This window comes from Triticum urartu, chromosome 2A (genome assembly GCF_056163025.1).
Source record: "Triticum urartu cultivar PI428250 chromosome 2A, HENAU_Tu73, whole genome shotgun sequence".
NCBI lineage: Eukaryota > Viridiplantae > Streptophyta > Magnoliopsida > Poales > Poaceae > Triticum > Triticum urartu.
In genome coordinates, this window is record NC_141874.1 from 8704721 (window position 1) to 8724977 (window position 20257).

At 41.7% G+C, this 20257-nt stretch overlaps 2 protein-coding genes across 2 annotated transcripts; one reads left to right on the forward strand and one right to left on the reverse strand.

Annotated features, from left to right (window-relative positions):
• The first annotated feature begins 4892 nt into the window (after positions 1-4892).
• Positions 4893-8914, forward strand: LOC125535025 (disease resistance protein RPM1-like). The gene is made up of 3 exons (XM_087542698.1): positions 4893-5049; positions 5650-8517; positions 8587-8914. Exons 2-3 carry the CDS (start codon positions 5732-5734, stop codon positions 8786-8788), a joined length of 2988 nt encoding a protein of 995 aa, XP_087398824.1. The 5' UTR covers positions 4893-5049; positions 5650-5731; the 3' UTR covers positions 8789-8914.
• Positions 8915-11208: 2294 nt separating this feature from the next.
• Positions 11209-19353, reverse strand: LOC125535026 (protein DA1-related 1). The gene is made up of 12 exons (XM_048698089.2): positions 18876-19353; positions 17729-17882; positions 16105-16195; positions 15207-15414; positions 14277-14397; positions 14118-14201; positions 13705-13824; positions 13374-13586; positions 13226-13288; positions 13026-13141; positions 12587-12645; positions 11209-11813 (listed from the first exon to the last, which is right to left on the reverse strand). Exons 2-12 carry the CDS (start codon positions 17846-17848, stop codon positions 11494-11496), a joined length of 1515 nt encoding a protein of 504 aa, XP_048554046.1. The 5' UTR covers positions 17849-17882; positions 18876-19353; the 3' UTR covers positions 11209-11493.
• Between the last annotated feature and the right edge of the window lie 904 nt (positions 19354-20257).

The window sequence follows — 20257 nt, forward strand, 5'->3', positions numbered from 1 at the left end:
TCGGTCCTTCTCTGAAGACTCCAGAGAAGTTACCATACGAGAGGACCCAGGAGGAGAACACCGAGATCGCGCGAGAAGAAGTGAATAAATTCTTTGAAGGGGTGAAAGCAAAGAAACATCCACCTCCGGAGGAGAAGGTAGATCGGGTGAAAGTGAAGCGCACTCTGGCTGCCTTGACAAAACCACCGAAGTCTGATCTGCCGAAAGGAAACTATGACCGCATTATTGGAAAGGAATTTGCCGAAGCGGAGCGGTCGGGAAGTACTGTCAGTGATCAAAGGCTGAAAGAACGACGAGCTGGGAAACAAATTGCCCAGCTCGGCGAACAAGCGAAGCAATCGTGCCCCCCGCTCAAGGTGCCTAGCCACAACGTCGATAATGATCCGAGGATGGTGCCCGGTTATAGCAATCTTGCAGATTACCTGCCCAACGAAGTACATTATGAACCCATGGAGATGCAGATACAAAGATACGAGTACGGGAAGCCTCTCGTCAAAGATGAAAGATCTCTATCAACGATGATGCGAAGATTGCATGATTGGTACTTGAAAATCTGCAGAGACTCTGGGGGGAGGAGTACTTTGTATGTGAAAGTTAAAAAGGAGCATGACCTCGTTGGAATTGATCTGTTGCCTGTTCCATTTGAGGAGTTCTATCAGTTTTTCAATCAATTGGCCCTCGATAAAACAACGGTCCCCCTGCTACTGTCTGTAAGTAGTACTACTTCTGTCATTAAGTTTCTCGATATAGCTTAGCTCTTTTATTGCATGTATTTATAATCATCCTCACTATATTATGCAGATTGAAGATCATCGAATTGAAGAAAAGACAAGTCGGTGATATTGGGTTCATTAACACATATCTCATAGATGCAACTCAGGTTAAATTTCATGCCGCAGAAACCGAGGCCGCCATGCTAGAATTGTTGATAATAAATCAAAACAAAGATATAATACTCTTTCCTTACAACTTCAAGTGAGTGTTACTGTCTTGTGCGTATTCGGTTTCCCTTATATATTAGTCAAGGTTATAGTAATGTAATTGATGAGTTATGCATGCGTGTGCAGTTTCCACTATATTCTCCTACATATTAAGCTTGAGCAGGGACTAGTAACCGTCTTAGACTCAAGACGAAAAGATCCCAAGGACTATGCAGACATGACTCAAATACTCGAGAAGTAAGTTAAATCGATCATTATCCACCATATCAGCAACTTTGTTCATTTTCTGATATATCAAGTAATTGTTTTCTTTGTCCGGCAGGGTTTGGAGAAAATTCACCAGAAAAGCTCCGGGACTGCGAAGGAGCTGCAATTTGGACACCCGAAAGTAAGTACTAGCTATAGTAGCATTTTAAGCGCATCTACTAGTCATTCAAGCGCTAGTTTCATCAATACCATTTGGCATTCTTGCTTATCAGTTTGATTAACCTCTATTTCTTGTAAAGTGGTTGTGGTAGGAACAAGGGAATGATTTCTATGGATACTATGTTTGCGAGTCCATCCGCCACATGACCTGTGAGCAGGGCTACACTGACGAACAATATGAAGTACGTAAATAACAACATTCACTATTTTATTTTATTACCATCATTTGTGTTGAGTTTCATTCATTCATATATATATATGTATTGACCCCCTTCTTTAAATTAGATGTTTCGGAAGCGGGATGAACTCCTAGCACCAGCTCGCATGCGAGGAATTCAAGAGGAATTGGCGGCATTCTTTCTTGACCACGTGATCCCTGAAGACGGAGAATTCTATGTGGACCCTGAGTCCGTATGATTATATTTGTAAGAGATAATTATTGTATATATATATATGTAGCCGGTAGTGTCAGATAGATATACGAGAACTTATTGTTCGACCAATCTCTCAGAGAAGGAGAGGTGGTCGATATCACTTCTCTCTGTATATATGCATATATGTTCATGACGATCTTCTGTTTCCTTCGTTTGCTTACTAGCTAGCTAGCGTGTCTAGTCCTCTCTATATACGTATGTATAGTACGTAGCGTCGACCAAGCACGGACATAACAGAGGACACTTCTCTCTATTAATTATAACTAGCTAACACAATATATGAAACACCTAAATTAACCCCCCAAAACCCCCAACCCCCCCCCCCCTTCAAAAAAAACAAAAACCTCAGCCACAGAAGTGCTGACGCGTGGATGCCTATTGGTCCCGGTTGGTGCCACCAACCGGGACCAAAGGGTCTCCTGACTGGGCTCTGCGCACTGCCCACATGGAGGGCCTTTAGTCTCGGTTCTGGATTGAACCGGGACTAAAGGGGGGAGGTATTAGTACCGACACTTTAGTCCCGGTTCCGGAACCGGGATTAAAGGCCCTTACGAACCGGGACTATATGCCCTTTTTCTACCAGTGACTCCCACAAATACATAATGCAGCAACAAAAAACAAAAAAAAAGACCACAAACAGAGTGGATATCAGTTTAGATGTGACATAACTATGTCACATCTAGATGTGTCCTAGACGGACCCTTCGGAAAAATAGTGAATTTTGAAAAGATTGTTGTGTTGTTCAGTGTTCACATGACAAAATTAGAGAAATAAGTTTTGTAAAGAGAAAAGCATGGCAAATTTGCACGGTCCAAAAACAAAGATAACTGGGGTACTTCAGCTGAGTGGTTTATCTCCAGTGAACTATTCGTTCCCTCTAGGAGGATCAAACCAGCCAACCAGGCCATGACGAAGACCAATATGACCTGCCCTGGCCCCGACTTCTACTAGGCTGGGCGATTTCTACCGGGCACTTTTATAAGAAAAGAATTACGAATTTTGAAAAAAAAATGGTTCTGCTGTTCAACATGACAAATTAGAGAAATAAATTTTGTAAAAAGGAAAGCATGGCAATTTTCCATGGTCCAATAACAAAAATAAAAATAAATTACCTATACAGGAAGTGCCTACAAAATGTGGCAAATAAAAACAAAAATCTAGTTGCCAACCCTTTTACAATCATTACTGGACAATTCATTTTTGCCGAGTGTCAGCGTCTTTGCCGAGTGAATTTCGTCTGGGACTCGGCAAACATGTCTTTGCCAAGTGTTGTGAAAAAAATACTCGGCAAAAAAGCAAAACTCGGTAAACAGGTGCTTTCCCGAGTGTCGTGGACGAAACGCTTGGCAAAAAATGCTTTCTTGAGCGCTACACTCTGCAAAAGGGTATCTTTCCAGAGTGCTACACTAAGCAAAAATGGGTATTAGCTGGGCTGCACTGTTTTGGTTGTCGAGATTGCATAAGGCCTCAGATGAAGATGATCCAAAAATCAAAGTTTTTCATTTTGATGAGGCGAATAATTTTTCCGTTGAGCACATTTCATTAAGGCAATCTTAATTACACTTTTTGCCATGACAAAATATGGTTTCAACACATGCCCCCTGCAAATGCATGGAAAAGTTTGCAAAATTAAGTTGAAAATCCTATTTGTGGTCTTTAGTCTATGTTAGGCCTTGTCAAGGAAAAGGGGAGGAATTTCAAACACTCCCTCCGTCCCAAAATTCTTGTCTTAGATTTGTCTAGATACAGATGTATCTAACATTAAAACGTAACTAGATACATCCGTATTTAGACAAATTTAAGACAAGAAGTTTGGGACGGAGGGAGTATGATGGTGCCAAGAATGAACCCCAAACATTAAGTTATCCGGGGAAGAATTGTGGTTTCGAGAGAAAACATGTCACCTTTGCAGGCAATGTGACCGCTGCTTCATCCTTTGGCCTTGATTTTTTTTTGTATACTCAGTAGATACCGTTACATGATCCGTGTAAAAATTTGGCATCTTTCGAGGTACGTTAGCTATATTTAAGCAAACAAATCCATTTCTAGGTAATTAAAACCTTGTTCCATCTTCAGAGAGCCGCCACCGTCTCGCCTTCCTAAACAGGACATAAAACCTAACAAAACTTAAAGAAACATCTAAAAATGGAGCCCTCCCTCCAGAAAGGGCCGGGATCCACCGTGTCCCCATGGCCCTAATACCACCGGAGACGAGGCGGAACGACGGCGGTGCCAACGGAAGGCAGAGGACCACTAAGCTTGTTTTTAGGGAAGAGGCGGCTGCGTGAGGAGGTGGCACACTAGTAGGCTTTGGTGCAGAATTTCCATGTATTTAATGATGCAGAAGATCACACTTAGAAATATTTTGACCAGTAAAGTTCTAGATGGTCTTACATTTTGGATCGTCTAATTCAAGGGGGGAATAAAGATTGTGTGAGCATGGACAATGTCTTTAAGATGTAATTTGAGTCTTCAACCACTCGCTTATGCTGCAACATATGTATAACGGCCAACTAAACAAATGATGTTTCAGGAATACTTCTCAAGACAAATCTATGCACATGATTTTATTTTTTGAAGTTTCTGATCTATACTACTCCCTCCGCTTTCAAATATAAGACATTTTAGAGATTTTAATATGGACTACATATGGATGTATATAGATGTATTTTAGAGTGTAGATTCATTCATTTTGCTCTGTATGCAGCCTATATTGGATTCTCTAAAAAGACTTATATTTAGAAACACGGAGTAGATAGTAAAAACGGTATCGATGGCCAAAGTATTTAATGTTTTAACTTAATATATACTCTCTCCGCCCGAAAATACTTGTCGGACAAATGGATGTATCTAGACATATTTTAGTTCTATATACATCCGTTTTATCCATTTTGATGAAGACTAATTCTGGACGGAGGAAGTACATAAAAGGTGACACTTCTTTGTGAACCGCAGGAAGGACAGTGGCATCAGAATAGGACGTCGATTTGTTTGTAACCAAAGATGCTTCCCATTGCCGTGCTTGACTCACATACCCACCAAGTCTTCCTTATCTCTAACACCACACAACTTGCTGGTAGGTGGTACTGGTTTTTAGGAGAAAATGAAGGCCACAGCAATATGCTGGTAGGTGTATGTTTGCAAGTGTAAATTCCGAAAGAAGATCGTCGCATCTTCTCCGACGAATCTCCGGCCCGCCTGCGCCGCCGTCACCATTGACCTCCTACCTCTGTTAGTCTCGATCTCAGGTGAGCCTCTGATGACCAAACCAGTAGGCTTAATCACAGTCCGCTCCATTTTCATGGTGCCTCCGAATAGGAATCCGAATCTCGTGTCCTGATTCCTCCGGTAACCAACCCTGCCACTTACTTAATTAGAAGTTAGAACGAGTATAGACCAATCCCCTGATCGAATTGGACAGCCATGTCAGATTGAATTTATTCCTGGATTTATTTTCTATGTTACTTAGCTTGCGTTCGAACTGCCTTTTTATTTTTATGTTGCCAGGGTCTTGAACTCAAGACCTCTTGGCTCTGATATCATATTTAATTCGTGCTTCAACCAACTCATCCAAAAGTCCGAACTGATAGAGGGAGGCGGACAATATATTTTAACATCCTTGACCCCCAGAAGCTGTAATAGTGAGGCATTAGTATTCTTTTAAAAACCAAGAGAACAACGGTAAAGGAATTATATTGCCATGTAGCTAGCATGCTTAATTAGTAAAAGGAAAAAACAGGCTTATTTCACCTTTCAGTTGTTGTGTTAGGTACTTCTATGGCAAGTGCTTGCTAAAAGCAAAATGTATGAATAGTTCAACTAACGCATCACTTGATTCTTTTTTACAGATGGTCATCCTGGAGATAATCAGGAAAAAATCCAACCTGACCACAAACCAACAGTGAGGCATTAGCAACTCTCGAGAAAGTAATGGCTGAGATTGTGCTTCTTCTAGTAATTGAAAAGATCGGAGTAGCCTTGGCAAATGGAGCAGCACATCAGGCTAGTGCACATTTTTCCAGGTACGCGGCCCGACTAATAGAGTTACAAGGCAGCATGGGTCGCGTTGTTAGGGAGCTTCGCATAATTCATGATGTTCTATGTCAAATGGACATTCGAAACCGCCACAATCAAGTGTATGAGGGCTGGTTGGATGAGGTGCGGAAGGTAGCACATGCGATGGAGGATATGGTTGATGAGTACATGTATCAAGTTGGTCGGGAACATGATACTGGGTGTTGCTTTTACCTGAAGAAAGGGCTTAGAAAACCAAGATCTCTGCTTTCCTTGAATCAGATATCTTCCAAAGTGAAGGAAATAGAGAAAGACCTTGCACACCTGTCAGAGATGAAAAACCGATGGGTTCCCATGATAAACAATGCAGATACTAGCAGCTTGAATTACATGATCAAGAAGTCTCAAGATCTAGCAAACACCTCACGTTCCCTTGATAACGAAGATCTAGTTGGGGTGGATGAAAACAGAGGAAAGCTTGAGCAGTGGTTGGGAAGTGATGATGTGGAATGTTCCCTGATTACACTGACAGGAATGGGTGGGCTTGGCAAAACAGCTTTAGCTTCAAATGTCTATAGGAAAGAGAGAGAGAAATTTCAGTGCCATGCATGGGTCTCCATCTCTCAAACTTATTCTAGAGAAGATGTCTTGAGAAATATAATCAAGGAACTATTCAAAGATACAGCCAGTGGTCCATCAAACATTGCAGCTATGGACATCACAAGCCTTCAAGAGACATTGAAGAGATATCTAGGGGAAATGAAGTATTTGATCATATTAGATGATGTTTGGACCCCAGATGCATTTGAAGACTTGTCTAGGTCACTTGTTTGTAATGGTAAGGGAAGCAGATTGATAATCACAACACGACAGGGTGATGTTGCTGCACTTGCTTCTCAAGGACACGTATTAACACTAGAACCTTTACCAGAAGATAAGGCTTGGGATCTTTTTTGTAAGAAATCTTTTCCAAAAGAAACAAGCCATCACTGTCCTAGCGAGTTGAGGCTTTTGTCCGAGGAAATACTTAGCAAGTGCAAAGGATTGCCTCTTGCTATTGTGTCAATTGGCAGCCTCTTGCATGTGCGTGAGAAAACCGTTGAAGAATGGAAAAGAATAAATGACCAATTGAGTTGGGAGATACTTAATAACTCAAGGCTCGACCACATAAGGAATGTGTTGCATCTAAGCTTCATCTACCTTCCAACATACTTGAAAAGTTGTTTCCTGTACTGCAGCTTATTTCCAGAAGACTATCTTTTCCACAGAAGAAAACTTGTACGACGGGCGGAGGGGTTCATTGTCGAGAAGGGTGCCAGCACATTAGAAGAAGTGGCAGAAAGCTATGTTAAGGAGTTGGTCAATAGAAACATGCTTCAACTTGTTGGAAGGAACTCACTTGGCAGGATGAAGAGATTCAGAATGCACGATATCATACGTGAACTAGCTGTTGATTTGTGCCAGAAGGATCGTTTTGGTGTTATATATGAGGAGGATAAATGTGGGGGGTCTCTTCAGAGAGATGGTCGTCGATTGGTAGTGCACAAGCTAAAGAAGGATATTCAACAACCATTTTCAATTATACACGTACTTCGAACTTTCATTACACTGGAGAAAAGCATGTCCTCATTCCCTCTATTGCCTCTACTATCTGAGAAGTCAAGATATATGACTGTGCTAGAATTAAGTGGTTTACCCATCGAGAAGATTCCAGATGCCATTGGGGATCTTTTTAATCTCCGCTATTTGGGTTTGCGGTACTCAAAAGTGAAGCTTCTCCCTAAATCTATTGAGAAGCTTTCAAATTTGTTGACACTGGACCTTTGTGGATCTGACATACATGAGCTACCTCCAGGGATTGGCAAGCTAAATAAGCTTAGGCACCTATTTGCTGAGAAAAACATTATATCAGGACGAATACAAAATATTCGATATGCTAGAGGTGTATGCTTCCCTATTGGGCTTGGGAACCTAACAAACCTGCAGACTGTGCAAGCGTTGGAAGTGCAGGAAGTGGATGGATCCATTAGACAACTAAGGGAGTTAAGGCAACTAAGAAGCTTGAGGATATGGGTCGTGAAGGGAACATTTTGTGAACACCTCTGCGAGTCTCTAGTTCTTATGCAATTCTTGTCCAACCTAAATGTGAGTGCGAGTGATGAGAATGAGGTTCTGTTGTTGAACGCCCTCCCGCCTAGCCTGCAAAAGCTAAGTTTGGGCGGAAGATTACCGGAAGGGGCATTGTTGGCGGAGTCTCCTCTCTTTCAAGCCATGGAGCAGAACTTGTGTTCACTGCGTCTATCCTGGTCGCAGCTGAGAGAAGATCCTTTGCCATCCCTTTCTCGGTTGCCAAATTTGATGAATCTATGTCTCGACAAAGCGTACAATGGAGAGAAGTTGGAGTTTCTCACGGGGTGGTTTCCCAAGCTGAAGAGCCTCTATTTGTGGGACATGCCCGACCTGAAGATGCTAGAGATACATCAAGGTGCCGTGACAGCTCTAGAAACACTAGTACTAGGCAACCTAGAAAGCATGGTGGAGGTCCCGCCTGGCCTTGAGTTCCTCATGCCCCTCCAGCTTCTAAGTTTCCGGGAAATCACCCGTGACTTCGTGACGTTGCTGCGCCAAAGTCCTCAACTTGTTGGTTTGCAATGGCAGCACACTCTCCGTGACAACGACCAGCGATCCCTGAATGTGTGTATGTAAGTCAATCGCTCTCAACTCCTTGCGGCACACTCTCAAGATTTACTAACACCTTGCTGGCTATGCAGGTCGCCGCATGGAGAGGATTATGCAGTGGATCTGACCAAGACACATGTGTTCATGTACCGTGATATTCAGACTACAAACCTATTTCGTTTACGGCTTTCAAATAACAAGGCACTTGCTCATGTCGTAAGATTGAATTGTGCTATGACTTTATACGTTAATACTTTCAAATATTGTTTGTATTCTATTCGTGTGAGCTTGTAAACTATAATCAATACTGTCTATTCCTAGTCTCATAACTCAACCATTTGTGTGTAACAATTTTTCCCAGTGTATGGCATTTATATATATAGTTCTATTCATCTACAAATCTCAGTCTCAGCAAAGGATGCCCTATGCATAGAGTATAAATGATACTAGCATTGATGACAATGAGGAGTAGAGGTCCATACTTGCATTTTTCATGTGAAAAAGCTTTCAGCCTAGCCATACAAATGAGTAGTGTCAATCAAGAGTCAATTACACCAGTGGTGCTAGAACTTGGCGCAAACAGTCACTTTGATGCTAGAACTTGTGGCATACATTGAACTGGTGAAACAACTTGGCTCAGGCGTGCAAATCACGGTGGATACGAAAAGACCGATGACTTGGCGCGCCAGCATGGCATGGGGCCCGCTGTCGGTGAGTAGAAAGCAGAGAGGAATGAGTGTGGCTTTTTTTTTGTGAAAACCCCCTGATTTTTTTATTCCTCTTAAAAAAAGCCCCTGTCTACGCCTCAGAATGCATTTTATTTTTCCGCTTCAATGACTCATGGGTCCCGGGTTTCAGTACAGGAAAATTAACCGGAAAAAATAAGCCCCACGGGTCGAACTCATGAACTACAGCAAGAATGCTAGCCGACTTAAACCACTCCATCGATAGTACTCTTTCGTACAATATCGATAACAGTCCTTCTTGTACTATACAAAAAAAATGGGTTGCACGTGAGGCTTAAATGGGTTGCAAATAGTGCTGCCCATTTTGCTCGCACTAGTTTTTTTTATGATATTTGTAAAACGTATGTAATAAAAATAATGTTTGAATATTCATGATTTATAAATATTATTATTTTTTGTGTGGATATAAATAGTATACATAACGATGATGATTAGTAAATAAAAACATTTAAATGTACACCCATGTATTATATAAAAAATTTTATTAAATAAAAACATTTAAAATATTTACATTAAATAAATATGTTTAGTGAATACAAAAAATTATACAGTTGCAGCTTATATTTAAATTATACAAAATGATGAATACAAACCTTTACTAAATATTCACCTGTGTATAATTTTAACTCATGAGTTATATTCAAAAAGGTTATATATTTTATATATTAGCCATGATTAAGTATTCGTACGAACATTTTATTATACAAATGTGTGTATAATTATTGAATTTTTTAATTATACAAACATTTTTATTTGTATGTATATAATTTTATTATACAAACATTTTTATTTTCAATTTTATTTTTAAATTACGTGTATTTATATTGTATTGTTTTGAATTATATGAACATTTTCATAATTCGTAAATATTATTTCATATATATTAATATTTCGGAAAATAATGCCTGATTTAAAAAAATAAGTTAGTTAGTTTGTACGTATGTATATAATATTTATATGTCACAAATATTTGAACTTTATTTTTATTACGGAGATTAGAATTTACATACCTTTTACAATTTTCTAAAAGATACGAGCAGATGCAAATGGCCGCACTGACAGCAGGTTATTTCAGCTCCTAGAACGCCTTCGTTATTTACTAAAAATAAAAAAGAGAGTGCCTTCGTTCAACTACATTATGCGTAGTTATCCTTCTAAGACATGAATGTGTTACGGGTGAATTTGTTATTATAGACTATTTACTATTTATTGGTCAATGGTTCGAGGCGGAGCTCTCATTATGTTTTATTTTTTTCAGAAAAATTGAGATGCCACCTCACCAATAACGACAGGGTTTTTTTTGCTAAAAAAATCAAGGTTGTTTTCGCAAAAAGTGGCCACACGCCCCCTCTCAGCTGTCGAGTCACTGACAACAGGCCCCACGCCAAGCTGGCATGCCTAGTCAGCGGTCCGGGCGTACACAATCAACATTTGCACCGTATTTGCAGGCTTGAGCCAAGTTATTGCACCAGTTCAATGTATGCCGCAAGTTCTAGCATCAAAGTGACCGTTTGCGCCAAGTTCTGACACCACCGGTGTAATTGACTCGTCAATCAACTACTAGTAGTTTGCAATGACGATCTTGGCCATATCTGAGGCGCATATCCCTGAATGAAACAGCGAGCCGTGGCGACGAATTCCTGTTCCAGTGTTGCTAAGATTGCAGAATCGTGACGATGGCCATGTGTTTGAGCATTATTGCGGCAGCTTCTGCACATACATAGTAGTATCAAGTTACAGAATAGGACATTGGCAGGTGACCAGGGACGCTTAACACTATTTATCTATTGGGTAGGCTGTGGAGGGGACAAATAGTTACCCAAGATAGCCTTATCTTTTTTCCATCTTGTTAACATTACAAAATAGATGTATATTCTTGTAATCGCAAACCATTACAAGATAGATGTATATTCTTGTAATCACAAACGAAAAGATGGCACGCAGTATCACCCACGAGGCCACGGCATATATATATGGAGTGTACTTTTCCTTATTAACTTTATGGTCACATAAGAAATACCACTGTTTCCATTTCCATTTTTGATCCACCTCAATTCAACAGATTGGTCAGGGCAAGTCACCTCAATGCATCTCTAATAATATACTGTGCTCAGCCCTTCCAAGAAAAAATATCAACCGAACGTTTGTACAATTTGTGCATTTCAAAATTCATTTCCCTTTTTTTTCCTGTAAATGGACTCTCGATGACAAATCGGTATATAACTTCCGCAGAAAGGTGCATCTCTGACACTCTCAGAATGGCAATGTCCCTGTCAGCCGGATGTGCTCGAGGGTGCGCTTCAGGCCATACTGCTGAACAACCCGGTTCCCAGCCCTGAAACCATCCCCGTAGGCAACGGAGGTGTCCGACTCGATCTGGTGCTTGAAGAAGTCACCGAGCTTCCGCTCGAACTGAGACCTCCCGCCCTTCTTAGAGGATGTGGATGACGAAGAGGACGAGGATGTCGATGCGGCATTGCTGCCTGATCCTGCCATGATCTCTGACTCGATCCACAGGTGGGCGAGGACTTGGCATATGCCCTCTTCTATATCTGGAGTGAGCGTGCGGTATCCTGTGAAATGCACATACTCATTAGCCTGGAATGTCCATCTTCATTATTCCATTAGACAGTAGATACTTATAAATGGTATAATAAGCTGATGCAAACTTTTCTTAGTAGATAAATTAGTGTTGATTGTCTTGTCATTGCCAATATACTTGTGATTATTGACTTCTTGAATCGGGATTACCAGCAATTGGTTCAAAGTCTCATAGCAAGATAACACTACTTCAAGCCCAGAAGATCTAAGTGAGTAGTTCAGTTGCTCATTCTTGGTTCTAAGTTCAGTTGCCTCAGCAGAATGTAAGATTCTGGCCCTGGCAGGAAAACTCTTCATCATCCCTCACCAGGCTTGTACAAGCTTTCTAAGCAAAAAGAGAATCGCAACTTCTGGTAAAAATCTTGAAACATGACGACCTTTAGTCTTTACTGTGAGCAAAGCACTAGCAGATTCATTACAAAATCTACTTTTACATACTTAAATAAAACTCATGTAACACCCAGTAGAGCATAATTAGCGATAAAGTGCATAATATTAAAGACCAGGTCTCCATTGACTCATAACAGTACAATTTAATACCACTTCAATGGCTGTTACTAAACTGTTTGTGATTCAGGCGGGGACTCACTCTCCACCTGTTGATTATCTTAAAAAATTGTTTAATGAGAGCGAAGACGTGGTATTTAGTAAGTTAATTCTTACTCTCCGGCTTTCAGGCACTACGAGTCAGTGTGATATCTTATTACCAACACAATATCTAAATACCACAAGAATGAAAGACAACCTTTAAGTCGCAACCATGCATGCATCATCTCATGAGCTAAAATTGAACCTGTCAACAATCTGCAAGAACAAGAACTTATTAGAGACTCGCAAAGTCATAGAAACACATTCAGAGTTCATCAGGTTTGAACAACAAAAGATGCAGATCATGAGACAGTGATTCTTTAAGTAACAGGACAAGATCCATTGATGAAGCACAACATAATGTTTTTGCTCATTAGCTCCCTTGAGTAAATCCGTAGCCCAGAATATCTTTAAATTACCCATGTAATCCATATCTTCTTTGACAACACGAAAGGAACATTATACTAAATCAGTTGAAACAGACCTATATCAGTAACTCTTTCTATTGCTTTTCAACTGGAAGCTGTTGATTGTGACATTGTTATTTCTTTACAGAGACAATTCTGACATTATGAAGCAGAAAATTAATGCTTCACCTTGGGAGACCATATAGAATGAGAATTGCAGTCACTTCACATCGCCGTGTCAACCTATACGGCTCTGTTATCATTTCCATAATTTTGTTTCCTGTCATTCTTGGTCTCCTCAATATCTGAAAATTACATTATTACATAGTCAGAACCTAGCAGTCAAATGATGAAAGAACAAGTTATCTTGTGGTTGGAACAGTTCTCACCGTGCTGACAGTCTGCTCTTCCGATAAGCACAAACCTCTGGTTTCAGGAAGGTGGTGGTGTCCCTGGTTTCCACACAAACAATATAATTACAACTAATAGGATAGAGGAAACTGAAGAATTAATGGTAGTTTGGTTCAACAGACATACAGTTTTCTCTCCTTCCATTGCTTCATTTAAAGCCTGTCTTTCTACAAGAAGCAGAGGAACCTGTTGTTCCACTTTCATATTGAGACCTTCATAAAACTCCTGTATTTCGAGATAAAGAGGCTGGCACTCATTTGTATCCATCACTGCAGAGTCAAGGCACTCCAGGCAGAGTTTACGACCATCATCAAGCAATACATATCTTGATTCCCTTGGCTGACAAGTAAATGAACCATATTGGAATGAAGTGAGCCAAGGTTTGGAGACAGCAACTTATGTAACCAAGTATGCTCAAGATCAAAACTCTAGAAGCAAACAAGATAGCTGAACATACCTCCATTCTTTCACAACTACAGCATCTTGGAGTACCATCCACCTCATGTGATGGACAGTACTTTTGTAACCAAAAAGGATGTGCCCTATATTCGATAAGGCCGTTCATATTTGTAGGAATCTGAACAAGAAGGGATCACAAGATGGTGCATAAAAAACAAAATCAAAATCAAAGCCACTAAACAAAAAACTTTCACGGGATATAGTTTGTCACTGTCTACATGCTTCCAGGCTTACAGAATAGCAAATGCAACCATATAAAAAAGAAATCAATTCATTCAATAAACACATTATTTTTTGAAGGAAATTAATATTAGATTATTATTTTCTATGCGAAGGTTGCCATATAAAATGCAGAACAAAGAGAATCATCTTATGCAAACAGATAAGAAAAGATAATGAAGTGATTCTTACAAATTGCTTGCAGACATCACATTTTGGATGAAAGCGCTCCTTGTAACAAGTTTTATGGTATGGATGGTTTCCCGACATGGAGAACTGCATGTTTTTGTTGGTAAAGTCAGTATACAAATGCAAACTGCTTAATTAGTACACAAAACAACAAAGAGCTACCTCATAGTCATATATTGGCTGATTACAAGCATGGCAGCAAAAGCACTCTGGATGCCAAACAGCTCCCATGCAACTAAGAAAACGTCCATGGCCAATCTCATTGTGACATCCAGCGCATGTCCTGAGAAAATAAGTGCATATAACATCAAATATAGCCACAGATTACCGATAACTCCTATAATTGCTTGCAATCACAGTGCTCTGGACCAACACAACACTCTCCTGGCATGCTTTAAGGAACTAATTATACACTCTTGTTTTGTTTACCAGGTATCTTGTTCTTTTCTTTTGACAGCATCGGCAGATTTCACCCAGGGCACTTCATGTGAAGGTGTAATTCACAGTATCGCACCCTATGGTGTCTTTCCGCGCTTCAATACACATGAAATGGTTTATCGAATAAGACAGTGGCAAATCAAGTCTGACGAGTTTTTTCTTTCATGTCTATCCTGGAGCTCCACATTTCAAACCACAGTTTGATTTTTTTCTAAAGGACATTTGAATCCATGTACGAAGGACCGAAAAATTGCACATGTTAAACGCATAAATTTCAAAATTCAGATAAAAACTGCCCAGCTGCACTTCTTTTTTCAGAAAACATTGTTGGGGGTTGGGGGGTGGCCTTTTACTTTCCTAGTGGATATGCAAACTCAAATTATAAGTTCTCACCCAATACACATTATCACTAAGATGATCATGTGAAACTCTTAAACAAAACACGATATTCAGGGAATGAATTACCAACGTCAACATGACATGTTCACATGATAGTACGTCTAGCAGACAGCTTCTATGGATCTGGATTTTACTTATAATACTTTCTTTCTGGTTAATTCTCATAGCAGTTCAAATGTGTGGCACTTCACGTCAATTAACTCAAAACAGAACATACAAATAAAATCTTAGCATGCTAAATACACTAATACAAACCTGAATCCAGACGAAAACATAAATGGTAACTGTTGATATGAATTGCCACCGTTGGCGCTGCCATTTTCCCGAGCACGAGGGTGTGCGCTATTTTCACGAGCACGAGGGGGTGAGGTATTTTCATGAGCACGAGGGGGTGATTCAACATTTAAACTTTCCTGAATAGCTCTTGCCAGTTGTTCATCCTCATCTAAATGCAGATCCTTTCCTAAAAGGAAAAAACAAATAAAAAAGAAAGTATTACAAACTAAATATCATTTCAAATGTACGGTCATAAGGCAATGGAAGACTGGAGACTACAGTGAGCTTGAATAGCTTGATAGGAACATCCAAACAACACATCATTTTTATTTCTGACTATGGTGTCATGTCTCAGTGATCTAACTCACAGCCCAAAACAACAGTAACGAATATATGCAAATGTTTATCCCAGGAATTTGATTGCTACATCTAGAGCAATAGAATTTGCACCACAATTTTCTCCAAATTATATGAGAAATAAACTACTTATAACAATCAAGTAGTTGCCAGAAGAAAAAACATTAGCCACGTGCCTTATTACAATATGAAATTATTTATGCTCTGTTCGATTTTACTTACATCCACAGTCCAAGGACATCTATAAGAAAGTTTGTCCATTAAAAACTAGGTAAGTCTGACTGCGTTCTTATTCAAACATGCAAATTGGTAAAGATCAACCAAGCTCTGAAACAACAAATGCCAACAATAATCTACAATAAACTAGCCCAAAAAACTTTTGCAGTAGTAGTACTAGTAGTAGTAGAACCTCAGCAGAAATCAAGGCATAAGAAAAATATAAGAGGACAAACACCAATGAAAAAGCATGCTTCTGGGCAATGAGCATTTCAGCAGCACGTGTAATAAATACAATACTAACCTGTTTCCTTTGGTTTTCTGTGTTCCTCTTCTAATAGAGAAAGTGCTATAGCACGGTCAATATCCTCATTATCAAATTCCGAAAGGGGATCCTACATCAAGTACAGGAACTGGATCAGCTACATAGTCAAAGAAATGGTTTTTATTTCCTTTTCACATTAAATTTTAAATACCAACATAACAGTATATAAGCTTGGTATATTCCAAATTAATTAGCGCTCAAACGAGAATTTAGAGGAATAGTCACGCAGAAATTAGCTGGTTCATATATTTATGGATACATCTCAGTCAAAGTACAATTACCAACGGCAGATGGAAAATAATTAATACTACCTCTGTATAGTAATATAAGACGTTTTAGATCACTAAAGTAGTGATTTAAAACGTCATATATTCCTTTACAGAGAGTGTATCATTTAGTGAGACAGATAACGACAAATAAGGTGGCCTTCCTTTGATGCTAATGATGTGTTTTACAACAAGGGGCAATTGCATCTATGCACCTCCAAAGTACTAGAACTACATGAATAAACCTGCAGACCCCTTAAAAACAGTAAAGAAATTGGCTGGTTCATATATTTATGCATGCATCTCAGTCAAAATACGTTTACCAATGGCAGATGGAAAATAATTAATACTACCTCCGTCCAGAATAAACTGTCGCTGAAATGAGTGTATCTAGAACTACATATTAATTCAGCAACAATTAATTCCGGACGGAGGGAGTATCATTTAGTGAGACAGATAAACGACAAATAAGGTGGCCTTCCTTTGATGGTAATGATGTGTTCTACAACAAGGAGCAATTGCATCTATGCACCTCCAAAGTACTGGAACTACATATATAACCTGCAGACCCCTTAAAACACTAAATCCGGCAGATGGTGAGCATCAGAGGTGTGCAAGAAGTGTTATCGTGGGCAGCACGTAACGAGTGGGCCTGATGGGGTCCACTGCCTCTATTGCACACCACATCTCAGGGATATCTGGTTTGTCGAGACCAGCAGCCATGAATGGCACTGCCAGCAAGTCGAACAGCACTTGTGTGGCGCTCCTGAATACACCACCACTTGCAATCACCAGTTCCGTCAAAGGCATAGTGCTGGAATCTAAGTTGCACAAGCTAGCACGCGATTAAAGGTGAGGCATCTATTGCTGTTGATCAAGGATAGATTCATATCTCCGTTGATACGTGCTCCTTGCATCAGTAACAAGGTTTAACACTTATTAAGCTGTGATGGAAGTGCTGTAAGTCTTATTGTTAATACGATAATTGCAGTTTTGTGGGAGATTATCTGCAATTTCGGAACTTTTTCCATAGACACAACGGCCGCTATAAAAAGTGAGTGGTCAAGACTTCATATAAAATATAGATGTAGCATATTTGGGAAACGGTAATTATACATTTTCCACAGTGGCATATAACTTATAAACAGAGTGCCCAGCAAAGCGAAATATCCTTTTACTATACACATGGGTGCCATTGGAGCTTCCGTAAAGCTCAATTCATGTGTGTCTCCTTTCCCCATTCAGATAAATAAAATGGCAAGGGTACTGCATCGTACATTGGAACACCGTTGAACCCTTTTTGCTGAGAGCGTAGTGTATCACACTGGAGTACTTACAATCACAACAGTGGAAGTGGAGGGTTCATTCCATCTTGTCTCTTCTGCAGGCTTGCTTTGCTCTCGCCCTTCCGAGATGTTGTGGGTTGAACCTCTAAAAAACTTGGTCAACCAACCCATATTTTCCCAAATGGCAATGAAGGAACACCGTTATCTGCAATCAACCAATTATGTTAGGGCACACAGAAATGGTAGCTACACATTTTGGAAGACATACTAGATGCTCAAGGATGGCATACAATCATCAAGCCTCGTCAGCTTAGTAGATCGCTTTTCGTGTAAGAAATGTACAACCGTTTAAATGCCCTCACGCAGCTAACCAATAAATAACCATCCAGGTCGCAGAAATAGCTAGCACGACGGATAGAGATCAAGCAAGGATCCCCACAGAGCCAATCCAACTTGTCAACAGGTACTCTTAAGGCTGAAATTTTCTATCACTAGCAGCATCCTTTGAGAATTTAAAGCTTAGGAAGGTAGATTGTACTATGTTATATGATACCTCGAAGAGTAGGACTTACGGATGTGCTACTATTATACAAGATGCAATAAAACATGTGCAATGCAGAACTAAAGGAAGGTAGAAAAATGCTTAATCAGGATTCAGCGGTTTCCCATCTAAGCGATTTCTGTCCCTTCTCTGCGACTTTCATCTTCCCCACATGAAAATCCCAGCATGTCCCTAGATCACCTGCACCCCTGTTTTCCACCCTGGCTACTGATCGCCGAGCAGCAGAGCTTCACATAGAACGCTAAGAGACCGCTGCTTACCAGATAGACTAGGAGCACGATGACCAACCGCTAACGGTTAACAAGTAACAGAAAACTACAACCACGCGAGTATGGAAATGTTCCCCTTTCTGGATTGGAGGAAACTAGGGCGTTTCCACATATTAGCGCATCCCTGCATGTTTACAGATTACAGGGAGGGTTCTTCTGCACATGGATCACACGCTGCAGAAGCTACTGACCGCTACCCGGATTGCCCAGTTCTGGTTGTCTCCACAGCACAAGGACACAGCTAGCAAAAACAGATAAATGCAATAACAGAAGAGGTAAAGAACAGGTACTGAACGCAGGCAGGCAGGCAGATAGAGCGGTCCGACAGTTAAACTTCGCGAGCAGAAGGAAAACGAAAGGTACCGACCGAGATCGACCTCCCGCAACGGGGCCCGCGGGCGTGGACGGGAGGAGGAGCCGGCGCTGGCGGCCGACGCAGCGATCCGCTGGGGAGGGGGCAGCCGGCGTCGGCGCGGGGAACGGCGACGGCGGGACGCGTCGAGCGGCGCCGGGTGCTATGCGGGGGGAGACGGGTGGATACAGATCGGGGCAGGGAGGGAGGCCTCCGCCCTCCGCCGGGTGCCGCGCCCGGGGAAGAAACGGTGTGAACTGGACCCGCGAGGGAGGGGGAGCAGGGCCCCGATTTCGGTCACCCCGGCCGCGGCCCGTCGGCGGGGTCGGTCGGCGGGGCGGAGGAGGTGGGCGGGCGGTGGATCGCTCCGGGCCGCGGCGGGCGGCGGGATTGGGCGAGCGGCGAACGGCGAGCCCCCGCCCCTCCTCTCCTCCCCTCCTCTGTACCGGCAGCGCGAGCAGAGAAGAAACCGACGGGAAGGAAGAGGGGGGGGGCTGCTGCCTGTATCGTATCGTACGCGTCGTCGTATCGAATGTGTACACGCACACAATAGCCCACCAACGACGACCGTCTCGCTCAGACCGAGCGCCCGCTACATCTGTCAACGCGTTTGACCCCTTCGCCCCCTTCTCTCCCCGCCCCGTGGTCCCCCCTCCTCTTCCCCGTTCGACGACGCTGGTTTTGGCGTCGCCGTCGCCGGTGCAGATCACTGCCGTCCGACATCGGGTTGCTAGCTGCGGGCCGTCGTTGTCGCGGCCGAGCACAACGCCGCCTTTCTTTCCTCGCCCTCCTACTCGACGACGTGGGTGTCGCTGCTCGCCACCGCTTCGGCGGGTAATAAGCAACGATAATGCTATTCAGGTAACGTTCGTTGGGAGGAATGGCGATTGTGAATGTCCTTTCATGGCAATCTATATCATCATAAGGATAAGGATGACAATTAGTTTTAGTCTGCACGCACGGCAGTTTATAGGCGAAAAAACAGAACTGGACCAAAGTTGCCATCATCGCCGACTAAATCTGCCATGCTCGGCCAGCACAAATTGCCATCAAAATCGTTCGTAATTGGCATCTCCAAGCTAACATTCCCTGGTTATGAGGGTCCATAAACAATGTTGAAATGTGACGTCCAGATCCCTCCTCTATTCTCTGTTGTCTCTCGCCGTCCCGTCTACACCCGAGGGCGAAAACGTGTACCTTTCCGCTCGCGCGTTAATTAGTGTAACCGCAATCCAAGCAATAAATATATAAATATATACTCACTAAATGAGCATAGTCAACAAGTGTAACCGCAATTCCAAACAAGGCATGCCATCAAATCGCCCCCCTCCTTCCACGCCACATTCCCCCTCCCATAGAACAACCCGCTGAAGCCCCCTCCACCGTCGATCCACGGA